This window comes from Solenopsis invicta, chromosome 15, assembly GCF_016802725.1.
Source record: "Solenopsis invicta isolate M01_SB chromosome 15, UNIL_Sinv_3.0, whole genome shotgun sequence".
Lineage (NCBI taxonomy): Eukaryota > Metazoa > Arthropoda > Insecta > Hymenoptera > Formicidae > Solenopsis > Solenopsis invicta.
Window position 1 is genome coordinate 3,025,496 of NC_052678.1, and position 14,661 is coordinate 3,040,156.

General features: G+C 29.6%; 1 protein-coding gene across 4 annotated transcripts in view; it reads left to right on the top strand.

Moving 5' to 3' along the window:
- The window catches only part of LOC105200655 (putative fatty acyl-CoA reductase CG5065), a 104,725-nt gene that overhangs the window by 81,279 nt on the left and 8,785 nt on the right, over window positions 1-14,661 (top strand). For all 4 annotated transcript variants that reach the window (XM_011168298.3, XM_011168301.3, XM_011168302.3 and 1 more), the window contains 2 exons: window positions 10,973-11,246; window positions 14,125-14,441. In XM_011168298.3, coding sequence (XP_011166600.1) covers window positions 11,001-11,246; window positions 14,125-14,441 — 563 coding nt within the window. In that variant the 5' untranslated portion in view covers window positions 10,973-11,000. The remainder of the gene's footprint in view (window positions 1-10,972; window positions 11,247-14,124; window positions 14,442-14,661) is intronic.

Here is a 14,661-nt window from a genome sequence, read left to right on the forward strand (position 1 = left end):
GGCTTTTACGCATAACGCATAATGCATATGGGAATCAACTAATCTTTTTATTTTCATCCCACGTTCTCGCTTAATGCAGAGTGCATAGTGCGTAAAGCATAGCACAAGACAAAAGGGGTTGAAAAATCCCTATCAATGAATGTTTAATGCTTTATGCCATGTGGTTATACTAACGTGAGCCGTGCTAACGTATAACAACAATAAAATTCAATGCAATCCGACCGCGACGATTCCACGAGCTCAGAATTCCAAGCTCAGCTATCGACACCGCATTGTATGCATATATTTATTTAATAAAAAGCCCGATATGATACAAAATAAAATATTGAGGTTAGAACATGAAGCCTTTATGCAAAAGTCTGTGCTGCGGCCTTTAACTGCGAATAAAATAAATATCACGCGTTTTTTTCTCTACTTTTAAGGCCTTTCTACAATAATTAATTAATAAGCTATTAGTCGGTATCATAAGAAGTCAGAAGAATTGATTAATCACAGTGGAATATTCTCTTTACATTCGACTGTGATTGGTCAGTTTTTATGGCTTATGACTTATGACACCGACTAATAGCTTATTGTAGAAAGGTCTTTAAACTCGACTACTCGAACTCTGTTAAGTTCTCTATGAACTCTTCTCCCTCCTTTTTTTGAAAATCACAATTTTGAAAGTTGTTCCAATTTGATTTTCCAATAGTTGTTTTGAATTTGTACCACATTGTTCTAAAGCGATTCCATTACTAATTCCAAAGACTCTATTATTAATTTATTCACTTATTATTATATTAATCGTATTTGTAATTGGCATGTGCGAATATGCATTTCTGTGGACACTATTTTGCGTTTTTCAACGATGCGTTAGACAATTGGTTCAATTATATTAAGTATTATACGACAGCTGAGAGAAAAAGATTAACAATAAATCGATGCATTCTGTCGTTCTAGATATTATAATTATAATGAAGCATTTAACACATTACATTTTAATTATTGCTTGTTTTTGTTTTTGACCTATATTTTTTATATATATTTTGCTTTGCATATACGGATCAAGCTCTCTCATTGTTATTACTAAATAATTGATAATATTAATCGAATATTTAATTGAAATAATTTCGTTGAAGCCTATTGTTAGTAGCTATAATCTAGACTTGATTTCTAGTAAACAAGGTAATATGAAATGATGTATTGACTGTAGGTTATCACAACACCTATTTTTGGTTATCTTCTCCAACTACATCAGGATCTATGGAATCTTGTGATTTTGTCACGCTACATTTCTGAACAGAAAGCATATTTTTCAGCTTATAATACATGAAATCGATACCTCAGAATCAAAGAAAATGTGTTACAAAAATAAGCAATTTGAATAAAAAAAATATCAAATTTGTAATTTTTAACTTGAAGCAAAAGAATCAATTTTGTAGTTGACCCTTTAATTGTGAAACTGAGGAGGCGGTCCTCACATCTGAAGATTCGCTTATGTCACGCAGATTACAGTCCATTGTGTCTCTAATTGACACTTTAGACTAACAAAAAAAAAAATAGTATGAAATATATAGTAGATATGAATCGCTCCGAAAAGTTTAATTGTTTGAAGTATTAAAAATCGACATTTTTAAAAAATTAACAAATTATGATTTTACAACTAATTAGCAATATTTGATTATTTGAACAATATAAAATATATAGAAAAAAATTAGTATCAAATCAACAATTCATTGTTTCATATGTAAGCAAGAATATAAAATCTTGTAAGAATTTGATAATCTTAAATTGACATAATTTGCTTACAAAAAGAAACAAAATTTATTTAGGTAAATAAATTATGTATGTTTAAAATTTTCAAAAATGTTTTTAAGAAAATTTTATACTCTTGCTTACATATAAAACAATAACTTGTTCAATGATATTAATTTTTTTCTGTACAGTGGATAAAGATTTTAATGAAATTGTAATAAATATTATTATTTTATATACATATATGTATATGAATATATGTATGGACATGTTTGATATATAACTATATCAAATTACAAGCTCCCCTATAAAGCGAGAGACACGTCCTTCCTTATATAGGAATCTCACGTTACGAAACAAAGATCGCAAAAAGTTAGAACTGAATAAATATTTTTTTAATTTAACAGAAAGTAATATACAATTTATACTATTTGAAATAATATGTTAGAACTGAATAAATATTCTTTTTTTAATACAACAAAAAATAATATTCAAATTATTATTTTTTAAACAACATGTTGGAACTGAATAAGTACTCCCTTTTTCTAATCGCGTTACACAGAAGCAGTAGCGCAATTTTTAGTTTGCGTTGAAGAAATACCACGGGGTTCTATTGTATACAAAAATTTGTCCATTTATTGTATTTTATCATTATTTTAGTAGAGAAGATGTTATGGGCCGTATAGATATTACGGCTACTAAATATTATCTCCACTATTAGATGACAAGTTCTAGTAATTACTTATCATCATCATTTGTTTAGCCTGCCATTATGTAGCGGCGTTAATATGCCAATACACAATAATCAACATTTGTTAAAAGGCATTTTTACTTGCAAGCATTTCGAAATTTTTTTAAGGTACATTTTAACATTTAATTACATGCTTTCTTATATCTTTTAAATTTGAGCGTATTATCACACGGGAATAAAAATAATATACAGTGTCATGAAAGTAACAGACCTCCTGCTAGTTTAACGTGTGATTGGTTTGTATTGTACAGTCAGACATTCGTGCTTTTATTGCCTTCTTTCTCAACTAGTTGTTGAAGAACGATCATATCGCTGTTGCATACAGGAAAAGAAAATAGTATATCTGCACTAGTCACATAAATATTTCTTATCTTGATTTTTGTGTAGTTATGTCTACTTAAAGTAACACGACACTCTGTGAACGAAAGTAACGTGTTAACGTTTTGTTATATACTCGTAAGTAGCGAACTATTAGTAAACATTAGTTAAAAGGTAAGAAAAATTGTTTGTAAAAGTACAAAGCTGTTTCTAATCATTTTGTTGTTCAGTGAAGATTAAAGTTTTTTTTTTTATAACAATAATTGTTTTTGTTTTCTTAAATTTTATTGTAGCAATTATCTTGTAAGAGAAACATTTTTATTTCAATTTCTTGAAAATAAGAATTGTTACTTTCATCCCCATAGGATGTGACTATCGCCCACAGACTCCAAGGTGAAAGTAACAATCGACGTGTTTACGAGAAATTAAAATAATTTTGTAAATGTTTATTACTTGAGATTTAAACATATATAAAAGACATAGATAATAAAGGTTTTTTAAGATATTAACTTTTTTTTTAATACCTCTACAAGGTAATTGATAAGTGACTTGAATGTTAAAAATATTACTTTTGTCCCCGACCTCCTTTATGTATACTCAAGTGTTTATTTTTTTTTTATATTTTTTGCTGTATACATTTTGAGTTATGCAAGGTTAAACAATAGATAACATTTTGCTAATGTGAGCCCTTATGCGTATTGACGTCTCAACAAGCAATATCTTACAATTTTCATATAAGAAGTAATTATTCGATAAGTTAATTGTAGTTTTACTGCCAATTTATAATTTGCATTACATGTAAGTTATTACATTATTAAATTGATTTTCAATTTGATTATGTTTCAATTTCAAGAGTTGTATTTGAAACCGAAAGTAACGACGCGCAATTCAAAACGAATAAAAACGAATAAAAACATATAAAATATTATTTTAGCGAAGATCTCGCTATGATCGCCTCGGCTTACAATTAGTTAATTTGTTGTTTGCATTACATGTATTATAGATTTTCAGTACTGCAGTCTATATGCGGAAGCTTGTGTACGTGCATATATTTGCATATTTTTGCATCTCATCTGCAATATTTTCTCTTTATTTTGAATAAATATATAATTTTATAACAAAACATTGTATTTTTAAATTAAAACCGTTTTTTGTTTAATTTATTTTTGTATCGGATCATATTACAATCTTTGTTTTTCTTTGATCTTATTAAACAATATTGCTACATTTTTGTAAGTAATATTTATTATAATAAATATATCTAAAGAAATTTTTGTTGTTATCACGAAATTGTCTTTTGCGCTCTTTGTTCTTATATGTATTTTAATTATGTAAAAGAATTTGAAACTCCGTAAAGCGAATTCGAAGATGTTTTCTAATAAAAAAATTTCAGTAATTTGCTTTAAAATCCTCTTAATTCTAGTTTTGATAACTGAAAATATTATATTTTACATATATAAAGAGAATATAGTAGAATTTGAACGACGAATAAAAAAGAGATACATACAAACTCAGAATAGGTAAATATTTCTGAGTGGTAGTGTATACCATATATCCACCAAATTAGCCGTAACGTTACTCTATAAAATTTTTGGAGCGGAATTTCATCTAAAAAAGTGAAGGAACTTTTTATCAAGACTGGCAGGATTTTCACACTTTTAGAGTGGGATTCCACTTCAAAGAATTTAGTATATTGCTCTATCATCCGTTAATAGAAAATAAATTTGTAGGGATAAATATGATATTCAATTATTTTATTTATACGTCATGTGTCGTAGGTATGTACGTCATATAGATAATACAAATATTATCAAAGTTTATATTATCAGAGTAATCGCGCGCTACGCGAAGATAACGTAACACGTTACGTCAAATCTTTCATATATTTAATACGATAACTTTTGTTCTTTATCGCAAATGATTAAATTAAAACAAATAATATTAACAAACTTAAAATAAATTATTATAAATATCATGAACAAATAATTTTTTATATTTCACAAATTATTAATGATTTAAATTTTTTTGGTTAAAGTTCAATCTGTCTGTTTTAAAACGAGCTCTGTTTGCTTTAATGACTCAACATGTGCTAAAGATATAACCTTTTAAACATATCCCGGACGTGAAAGAAAATAAATCGTTTAAGAATAGAACGTATTTTTATTTACGTATTAATAATCGCCGCCGAGACGATGAATTCGATAATGTACGAGGTCATTAAAGATAATTTAACCTTTGAAAAATATAAGTAAATTATCATTTCTCCGGTTTTCATAGCTGTTTTGTCAGACACACGTGTACGTTTTAATAAGTGCATACGATCGACTCGTAATTATCGACATGACAGCAACCGATATCGTCTCGAGACGATTTAAATTTGTATCAAAAATTGCAATCATATTTTTTGCCGGCTCGTCGAGATTTCTCAAATAAAAATTTACTCATTCCTGAGAGAGAGACTTTGAATTACAATATCTCTGTAGAGTATACAGAGCCAAATGAAAAACACTTATGCATGGGCGTACCTACGATTTTAGTTGAGGGGACTAAAATTTATCTTTACCAAAATTTAAATATATACATTACAGCTAGTTTTTGAGGATTTTTAGTGAACTTTCTTAATACTTCTTCAGGCTTCTTTTTTATCACGAAGACAATTTATCTGTGTACATTTACCTGGATGAAATAAAATTTATTAACAATTATGTGGATATATTTACAAAAATAGATGTAGAAGTATTGATCTTTTATAAAATATTGATAACTGCGCATCTAATTTTAAAATAGCATTTTGGCAAACTATGACGAGCTGTCGATTCATCTTAATAGTATATTTGCAAAATTAAATTTAGAAAGAAATTATTTAATAATTAATAACATAATATTTTAGTATTATGTATAAGACACTTAGAAATATAATTAATCCGCATACATGTTTACAAAACTGCGTAATTTATTCCTAAATTATAATATAGAAATATTGCAGCATGAAATATTACATTTGCAGCATGGTTTCATTTTTAATGAAGAAAAATTAAATTAAAAAAAAAAATAATTGTAAAATATTTATATCTCAAACTTAAATTTATTTAATTTGTGACAAATATTATTTAGAAATTTTTTTATTTTGATAAAATTCTTGTTTGATGATGTATCATCTTAACGCAATTATTGCAAAAGTTTTGCCGATTCGTGATGCTATTATTATGCAATATTTGCACAATGTGCTTATGAGGTAGCATATGTAAACTATATACTAAGTATACATAGGCGATTTTCTGACATTGTTAACCAGCAATCAAGTTTTCATCCATTGTAATTTACTAAAAGATTTTTCAGTAGTGCTCGCTGCACATAGTTAGGCACATTAATGACATATGCAGGGCTGCATATTTCATTATGCATTATATAGCTGAAAAGAAAAAAAAAATTTCACCTTTTAACATCTCTGCTAGCTTCAATTAAAAAAATTTTTTTTATCCCTCCTAGAGAATATGTAATATGTGAACCACGTATTGGCTAATGATTTAATTTTTTGTCATAAAAATGATTTTTAATTTTTGTTCCTGGTTACAATTTAGGGGGAGGGAGCAAACACCCCTCTCTGCCCCCCCTTGCGTACGTCCATGTACTTATGTTATGTAATCGAAACCCCGGCTATCGATTCAACCTATTAAGAGTTGAATCGGTTCAAGAGCATTAATGAGATATGATAAACTGAAGTACTTTTTAATCGTCGGCTGGCATATACATGTATACTTTCGCGCACTAATTCGCTGGCTACTAAGCCAGTATTCATAATCTTGTATCTAATACCGTTTTAACTACTCTCTTAAGGTGTTAATCAATCGCAGGAGCGTTTTAGAATCTTAAAATACAAGAATGAATACTTGAAATAAGAATCGACTATGAATACCGGCTATAGTCAGACTCCTCTATGACCCAGCGAATTAATGCGCGGCAGTACATTACATGTACAGGAGTCGATGCTACTTATTGCGCGTAATTTACACAAGCACATCAGGCTTCTCGAAATCCTAGAAAACTAATAAAATGTCTTGAGAATAATGAACAGACTTCAATAAACAATAATACGCTGCTTATAATAATGCGATAACAGTAATAAACAATACTATTAGTTCTAATACTGTTTATTTTTTATTAAAGATACTTTTCCTTTTATCTTCAAATAAAAAAAATAATAGGATATAGGAATTGATTAATGGTATCCTATTTTTTTTAATTAATAGCAATGAATTAAGAAATAATTCAACCAGCTATCAGAATACAGAGCGCATGTAAATTATTTACTGACAGAATATTAAAAATGAAATGTTCTGATCTCATTAATTTATTTTAATATTATCGCGAATAATATACAAAAGAACTATTCTTTTTTTTTTACCAAAAATTTTACACTGCTTTCTTTTACTTAATAATGTTATAGTAAAAAATCTGGAGCCTTAAATTTACGTTTGTAGTAATATTTTTTTTTAATTATATTTTAATTCATTATACATAGTAGTATAATGTTTATTTTTAATTATATTATGTTTATATTGTATACTTAAGTAATAAATATTTTACATTGTATATTTCTTAATTCACACTTCATCTCGTTTCGTGCCCTATCCAGCATGCAATGTGGTAGGTCAGTGATCTGTCTCGGCTTAGCTGGTGATAAGAGTCTACAAGATTGTAATTGTATCTTGACACTCTGTTTGTAATTGTATCGCGAATCACTGTTTGTAATTATATTTCGAGACCTTATAGAGCCTCGCGGTGAATTATCTTCTCGCATCGAGCAGAGTACGGCCAAAGTGATAAGCATTCAACGTAAACTCGGCCTTGATAGAACGAACCCTGGTTAATCACGCTACGAGCAGACAATGTTTCAAAAGTCGACGTTCGCTCGGTGCGAGAATACTTAATACGTATATTTATTTAAAAATTTCTCTAATTTTTGCAACATACGTAATATTCGCGCGTAATAAGCCGATGAAAATTTTTCTGAGATTTTTTTATACAAATTAGTACACTTTTCAAAATACTGAGAAAATTTACATCTATTTTCAGTAGAATTTTTTATATAAATAAATTCTGATATGTTCGAGGATTTATATAAAAAATCTGAGAAATTTTTTCTAAAAAGTTATATTCTAAAAGGTTTATATTTTAAAGAGTTATATTTCTAAAAAGTTATATTCTACAAAGTTACATTTCAAAAAGTTATAAATTGTACAGAAATTCTGAAATTTACATAAAAATAAAAGAGAAAAATCTAAGAAAAATTTTCACCGGGGTTATAAAAATTGCCATTAAAAAAAAAAGACTTCAAAGACATTGAAAATTTGCAAAAAATTGTAACGATCTCTTTGCGAGAGAAAGAGAGAGAGAAAGAGAGTTAATGATAAAACGAAATTAGTTAATTAGAGAGAGAGAGAGAGCTAATGATAAAACGAGATTAGTTAATTATACTATAGAAGAAGATTATCAACAAATTTTAGAAATTTTTAATTTCTTCCACCCAAGACTAAAGTTCACGATGAAAATGAGAGGAGATTCTATTAATTTTTTAGATTTAACTTTGATTAATAAAGGTGGACAGTTAATACATGATTGGTTCCGTAAATCTACGGCATTGGGACGTTATCTTAATTATCACTCTAAACATCCTTTATCCTATAAAAAAGGTACGATTACCAGCCTCACAGATAGAAGTTCTTCTGTCACATCCGTATTTCCATGAGAACAATTTTAAATATACCATTAACGTACTGCTGGACAATGATTACCAATTAGATTTTATTTTCAATACGATTAACAAAAGACTTTAATAAATTATTTTGGATCAATCAAAAAAATGTGAAAGATTCCATTTCGGACAAAAAAAAAACAAGGAGGCCTTGCATATTGATAAAAGATTTCAATTTTTCAGAAAGAGAAGCATTTCACTTCGATGTAAAACATTTTTGTCGATTTATACAAATACCTTATGCTGTTTCGTAAGACACAACGTATAGCGCGACAACATATAAAGATTAAATTAAATTACTTAATATATAAATCTTCTAATGCTATATTTGTTGTTCCTATATGATTTTTACTATCTTATAGTCTGTCTTACCGGCAAGTGTATCAATGCTGTCCCGATTTTATGTTTAAAATCGCATTGCGAAAAAATAAGAAAGTAAAAAAATATAAATTGTATAAGTTTTTTAGTACGTATCAAGCATATAAAATGATCTAATGAACAATATATCTACTCACTATTGTTTACACTATGCAATTTGCAAAAGGAAATCGTATACAATTTTATTCTTGCTTTTAAAGAATTTATTTTTAGTAGATTTTATACAGAAGAAAGGCACGTATACTATGAATTATGGATATTTTACTTCTTTAATTATTATTATTATTAATAAAGCGCAATGTTTAGTTTTCGAGAAATAAGAGTGTCGCTTTAGGAGACCTATGTCTTTTATGGGCGACTTTTATCGCAGACCGGAAATTGAAATAAACTACGTGATTTTTATTACAGTCATTGGAAATTTTTTAAAAATAACATCATATTCTCTTATTACCGATACCCAGCCAGGGGTAAAGCTTCGTAAAGTGACGTCACATCGAGTAAAGTAGGCTTACGAACGACATACATAACGTGGCTCGCAGCTATAGCCACGAAACTATATTCGCGCGTGAAATATTAATAAGAAGCTTTTTCCGACGTCGGTTGATGACCGTCACCACGGCTATATCGATTCGAGATATGTGCTAGAACTTACGATGTCTCGGGTCAAGGATACAAGCACCATAATTAATGCATGAATAATACTTGCACGTGCACAAGAAGTGTCACGTAAATTATAATTTTGTTCATTTTTTTTAAATGTCGCGTCTCGCCCGAAACACATACGTATAAATAATGATTAAGTGCGCACGAAAGTGTCGTGCAAATTTTACTTCCTCTGTTCATCCTTGTCTTAAATAAATCTAATCATTAATCATTATTGAAATAAGTACGTCATATTCTTGTTCGAATAAAATGTTACTTGTTCCATTAATACTGTTATTGAATTAACAAGATTATTTTCAATTAGAGGTTATCTAAAGCTGTTAAATGTCGCGTCTCTCGCCCGGAATACATATAAATAATGATTATGTGGCGCACGAAAGTGTCGTGCAAATTTTATTTTCAATATTCTCTTCCTGCTCTTAAATCTAATTATTAATCATTATTGAAATAAGTACTCTTGTTCGAATAAAATGTTATTTGTTCCATTAATACTATTATTGAATTAACAATTCAAGAATATTTTCAATTAGATGTTGTCTAAAGTTGTTAATACAATATTAGATTTTTTTCCCGTGTAGCTACGCGAAAGAGGACATTGTAGTATGGAAAATTTTACAGTTGACAACTTACAATTAATTACATAACTTCAGACGTCATTCATTTCTAATTTAAATAACTAATTTACTTAAAATTTAAATGACACTACGTTTGTGCGTGGCTTTAGTCCTTTTTAAGAAAGCTACTTTTCACTTCCCATCTTATTTGCGTTAACATACTTTTTCTTAATCTGCTAAGAAGTTTTTACAGGATATTATCCAGTGCATTCAACATTCCTGTACTTTCTTTCTATAGCATTCGCAAGTATAATAATCCCTTTTCAATATTTTGGACTTAAAATCTCTTTTATACTTAATTTAATTATTTATTAGAAAAATACAATGTCCTTTCCCCCCTTTTACGCGAAACTAAATTAAAAATAAAATACTAAACACAGAGAAAAAATTAGTAGAACAAGTTTCTTAAGAATTTAATAAATAACTGCATATAATTGGATAGAACTGCATTTGCAACAGTGTGTGTGTGTGTGTGTGTGTGTGTGTGTGTGTGTGTGTGTGTGTGTGTGACACAGCTGTAAATTTTTACTTAAATTATACAAACACTCGCTATTCGCGAGCAACATTTGAATTTCAAAAACCGATAACTGAAAAAAACTCTAAAAATAAAAATAAAAAAGATCATTAAATATCACAATCTCCCCCTTTATGAACTTTTTATTTAATCTAACAATACATTTCAAGTGGTGAAAAAATGATTTTTATGCTTTTAAAAACGTTATAGTGATAATACGCTAATTTATCAATGAATTTTTACAGTTGTGTAGAGCTTGAAATTGACACCAAAATGGGTATGACGAACGCACAAACCAATTCGGAACGCGCACACGATGAGGCTCACTCGAGAGGAAGTACGATCGACGCATTCTTCGCCGGGACGGTGATCCTTTTAACCGGCGCTACGGGCTTCTTAGGGAAAGCCCTTCTGGAAAAGCTGCTGCGCTCGTGTCCCGTGGCCGCAATTTTCGTTCTGATCCGTCCGAAAAGAAACAAATCCATCGAGCAACGTTTCGAGGAGCTGCTGAATGATCCCGTTCGTATACATATACGTGTTCTACATCGCATTTAATGATATTCATAAACAAATTTTGTCCGCTATCTGAACAAGAATATATTTTTCGCGTCTGTCATCGTCGGAAGTTGAACAAATATAACGTATATTCATATATTGACAACTGCACAAGACTTAAACTCGTTTAAAACAAACGAATTTTTATGTTTAGTCCGTGTCATAATATTTTATTTCTTTGTCACTCTTCAAAATTTATTAAAAATTTTATTACAGACTATGGAAAATTTAAAAATAATTATTTCATTGTTAAAAATGTTTGTTTTAAATAACTCCATGTTCTATACAACTTGTGGACTAACATACGGAAAAATCCTAGACGTAGAAGCTTACTTTGTTCCTAGTCCTCTTTAAATTTAATTTTACCGCATTTGCTCCAGATTTCTTATGGACGTAATGGCATTACGCATTTGTTAAATTAATGTAATATCGATTCTGTACAACCTCACGTAGACCCCTTAAATATTTAAAGGCGCGCTTATGTCTTAAGTGTCAAGTTGTCATCGAAATGTACGACGAAAGGTCGCTATTGTCGTCGTTCTTATGATTGTCTTAAATTATATTAATGTCAGATCGATCATTACATTTGAGTATCCATACAGCACAAAATATTCCAGCAATGTTGCAGCAATATTTTCGACGCTTCTGTAATGTTAATAAAATATTCTGTGTAATTTTATATATATATATTGCACAATTTATTTGAAAAAAATTTTTTAATTTTATATATATATATTGCACAATTTATTTGCAAAAATAACTTTTATTAAATTGTTATTAAATATTTGTTTTAATATTGATTTATTTATTTAAAGTAATGATTTAGAAAAAAATATTTAACGTTTATTTAATATTTATCAGCAACATTTTTCACAATTTTTTTACACTTTTTTAAGATGCTTATAACATCGTTACTAAATTTAACGCTCATTAATTTGAAATATTATTTCTACCTTCAGTTTACGATTGCGTTGTAAAACCGACAACGGTTATATCAGTATGCAGTTTAGAAAACTGAAAAATACATTTAATAATTGATGTGAAAATATTATTAAGCACCAAGATCCACTTCGATGAAAAAGTGGTACTTTTTTTTTATTTATTATTTACACGGTGTAATATCTAATTTATTATTATATTTAATTTATATAATTATGCATTAATAATTTATTTGCAATAAATTTAAAAATACTTATTTGTCATATATTCACCATTAATTTAATATTTATTTTACATTACTTATTTATGTGAAATATTGATTTAAAGAAAATATTTTTTTACATTTATTCAATCATTAATATACATATTAATTTCATAAAACACATATTGATTTAATATTTATTTTACGTTAAAATTATTTATTTAAAGTAATGATTTAAAATAGTCCTGCAAAAATTATTTTTTCATATATAATTTAATTATTGTTTTATATTGACCTTTTTCACCCTCTTATTCTGTTTAAAAAAGGAGCGCTTCGATGCTGCATCGGTAAAAGGCATGGTGGAAGTATAACATGCTATCCCTTCCACCATGGTAAAAGGCAATATATTAACGCCGAAGGAGACGCTTCGGTTTCCTCGATGCGAGTGGGGGTAATTTTCGGTTAGCGACTCATGCCGTCACAAAAATCGCTCTCTCTCTCTCTCGATGACTTTCATGGCTGGCGGAACGCATCCGAATATTTCTCTACGGTGAAATTTTTATTGTGTACGAAAGTTACAGTCAAAGGGAATCAGAGATCCTCAGACGACAGTAGAGAAGGTGGCAAATCTCAACCATTTACGAAACCTCTCGCAGTAAGATCAAGAAAGAATTGTTCTAATTCTCTAACCAGGTCAGTCGTTCGTTTGCGAACCACCAACCAGGGTCCGACAAACACCTTTCGCCATCTTTCTCATTCGTCTTCAGTTCTTCCGCTTCTTAAAGACACTTGCTATTCCTTCGGGAAACGTTCGTCTAAAGATCATCCGGATCTTATAGACACCTGCTGTCCTGTCAGACAACGCTCGTCTAACGATCATCCGGATCTTATAGACACACAAATTGCTGATTCCAGAACCATACATCTTAAGATCGCGGAAATAGAAGCATTTTACACTCTCGTTATTAGAACGTTCTCGTTGCTTTAGCAACATATAGTTTAGTAGGTCAGGCTTCATTGCTCAGGTAACAAAATCTCGGACCGCCCGTAAAGTTGAGTGACGAATTCTTTATCTTCTCTTTTTTCCTTTTTCTCGGTCACTCGCTCGCTCTCTATCTCTCTCTCTTTCTCTGGTTAATACACTTACCTCTCTCTCTCTTTCTTAAGCGCATACATTCATCTCTTGTTACGTGCAATTGATCGGATCGCTCTATCTCTTTCTTTCACAAGTGAGGAAGTCTCTCTCTCAGTCTTTATTTTAATTTTCAAGCGTTCGGGCATTACATTTGAATTAGTTACGTTTTCCTGTTTTTTTTCTTTTTTTTCTTTTTTAGCCATTATTCTTTAACAGAACTTTAATCATATTATAATTATTTATATTTTGAGAATTAATATTCATAACTTATTTTAATAAATTATTTTTATTTTCTTTTACTGTGTCTCGTTTCTTTCGCCGTTGCCTCTTCACGAAATAATTTTCAAGTTTAAATAAGATCGATTTTTAAACATATTCAAACAAAAAAGTTATTCCAAATGCTATTCCTCATATGTGAAAATCAATAAAATTATAATTATATATATAATATATTACATGTATTTTGTAATATAACATGATTCATAATTTATGTAAATTTTTTTCTATATTTTTGCACATTTCTTCACGAAACAAAACAGAAAGAAATGATGTCTCTTCTGTGACAGGTTTTCGACAGGATACGATCAGAGTTTCCGGGCACCTTGAACAAGGTCTTCCCCGTGAAAGGCGACGTGGGCATGCCGGAACTGGGACTCCAGCCCGCAGACAGGGATATGCTTTTACAGAGTGTCAATATTGTATTTCATAGCGCGGCCACCGTGCGTTTCAACGAGCCGCTGAAAATCGCCGTTAATCTGAACACGATGGGCACCGATCGTATGTTGGACTTGTGCAGGCGCATGACAAACCTGATTAGCGTTATCCATGTCAGTACGGCGTACAGTAATGCTGATCGACGGGAGATTGAGGAATCGATTTACATGTAAGTTTCCCCTAGTTGCGTGTGACACTTATACGGATGGTATGATACGAATATTTTTATCTTGGAGACACATCTTCGAGATAAAATTATTTCATCGCAAAGCGTTCCACATTGCATTAATGCACTAAAAAAGAACGTTGTTAATTTGACTAATTAAATATATAAATACTTGAATTGTAGTTCAAATATTTTATGTATTTAAATTAAATGTATATAATAA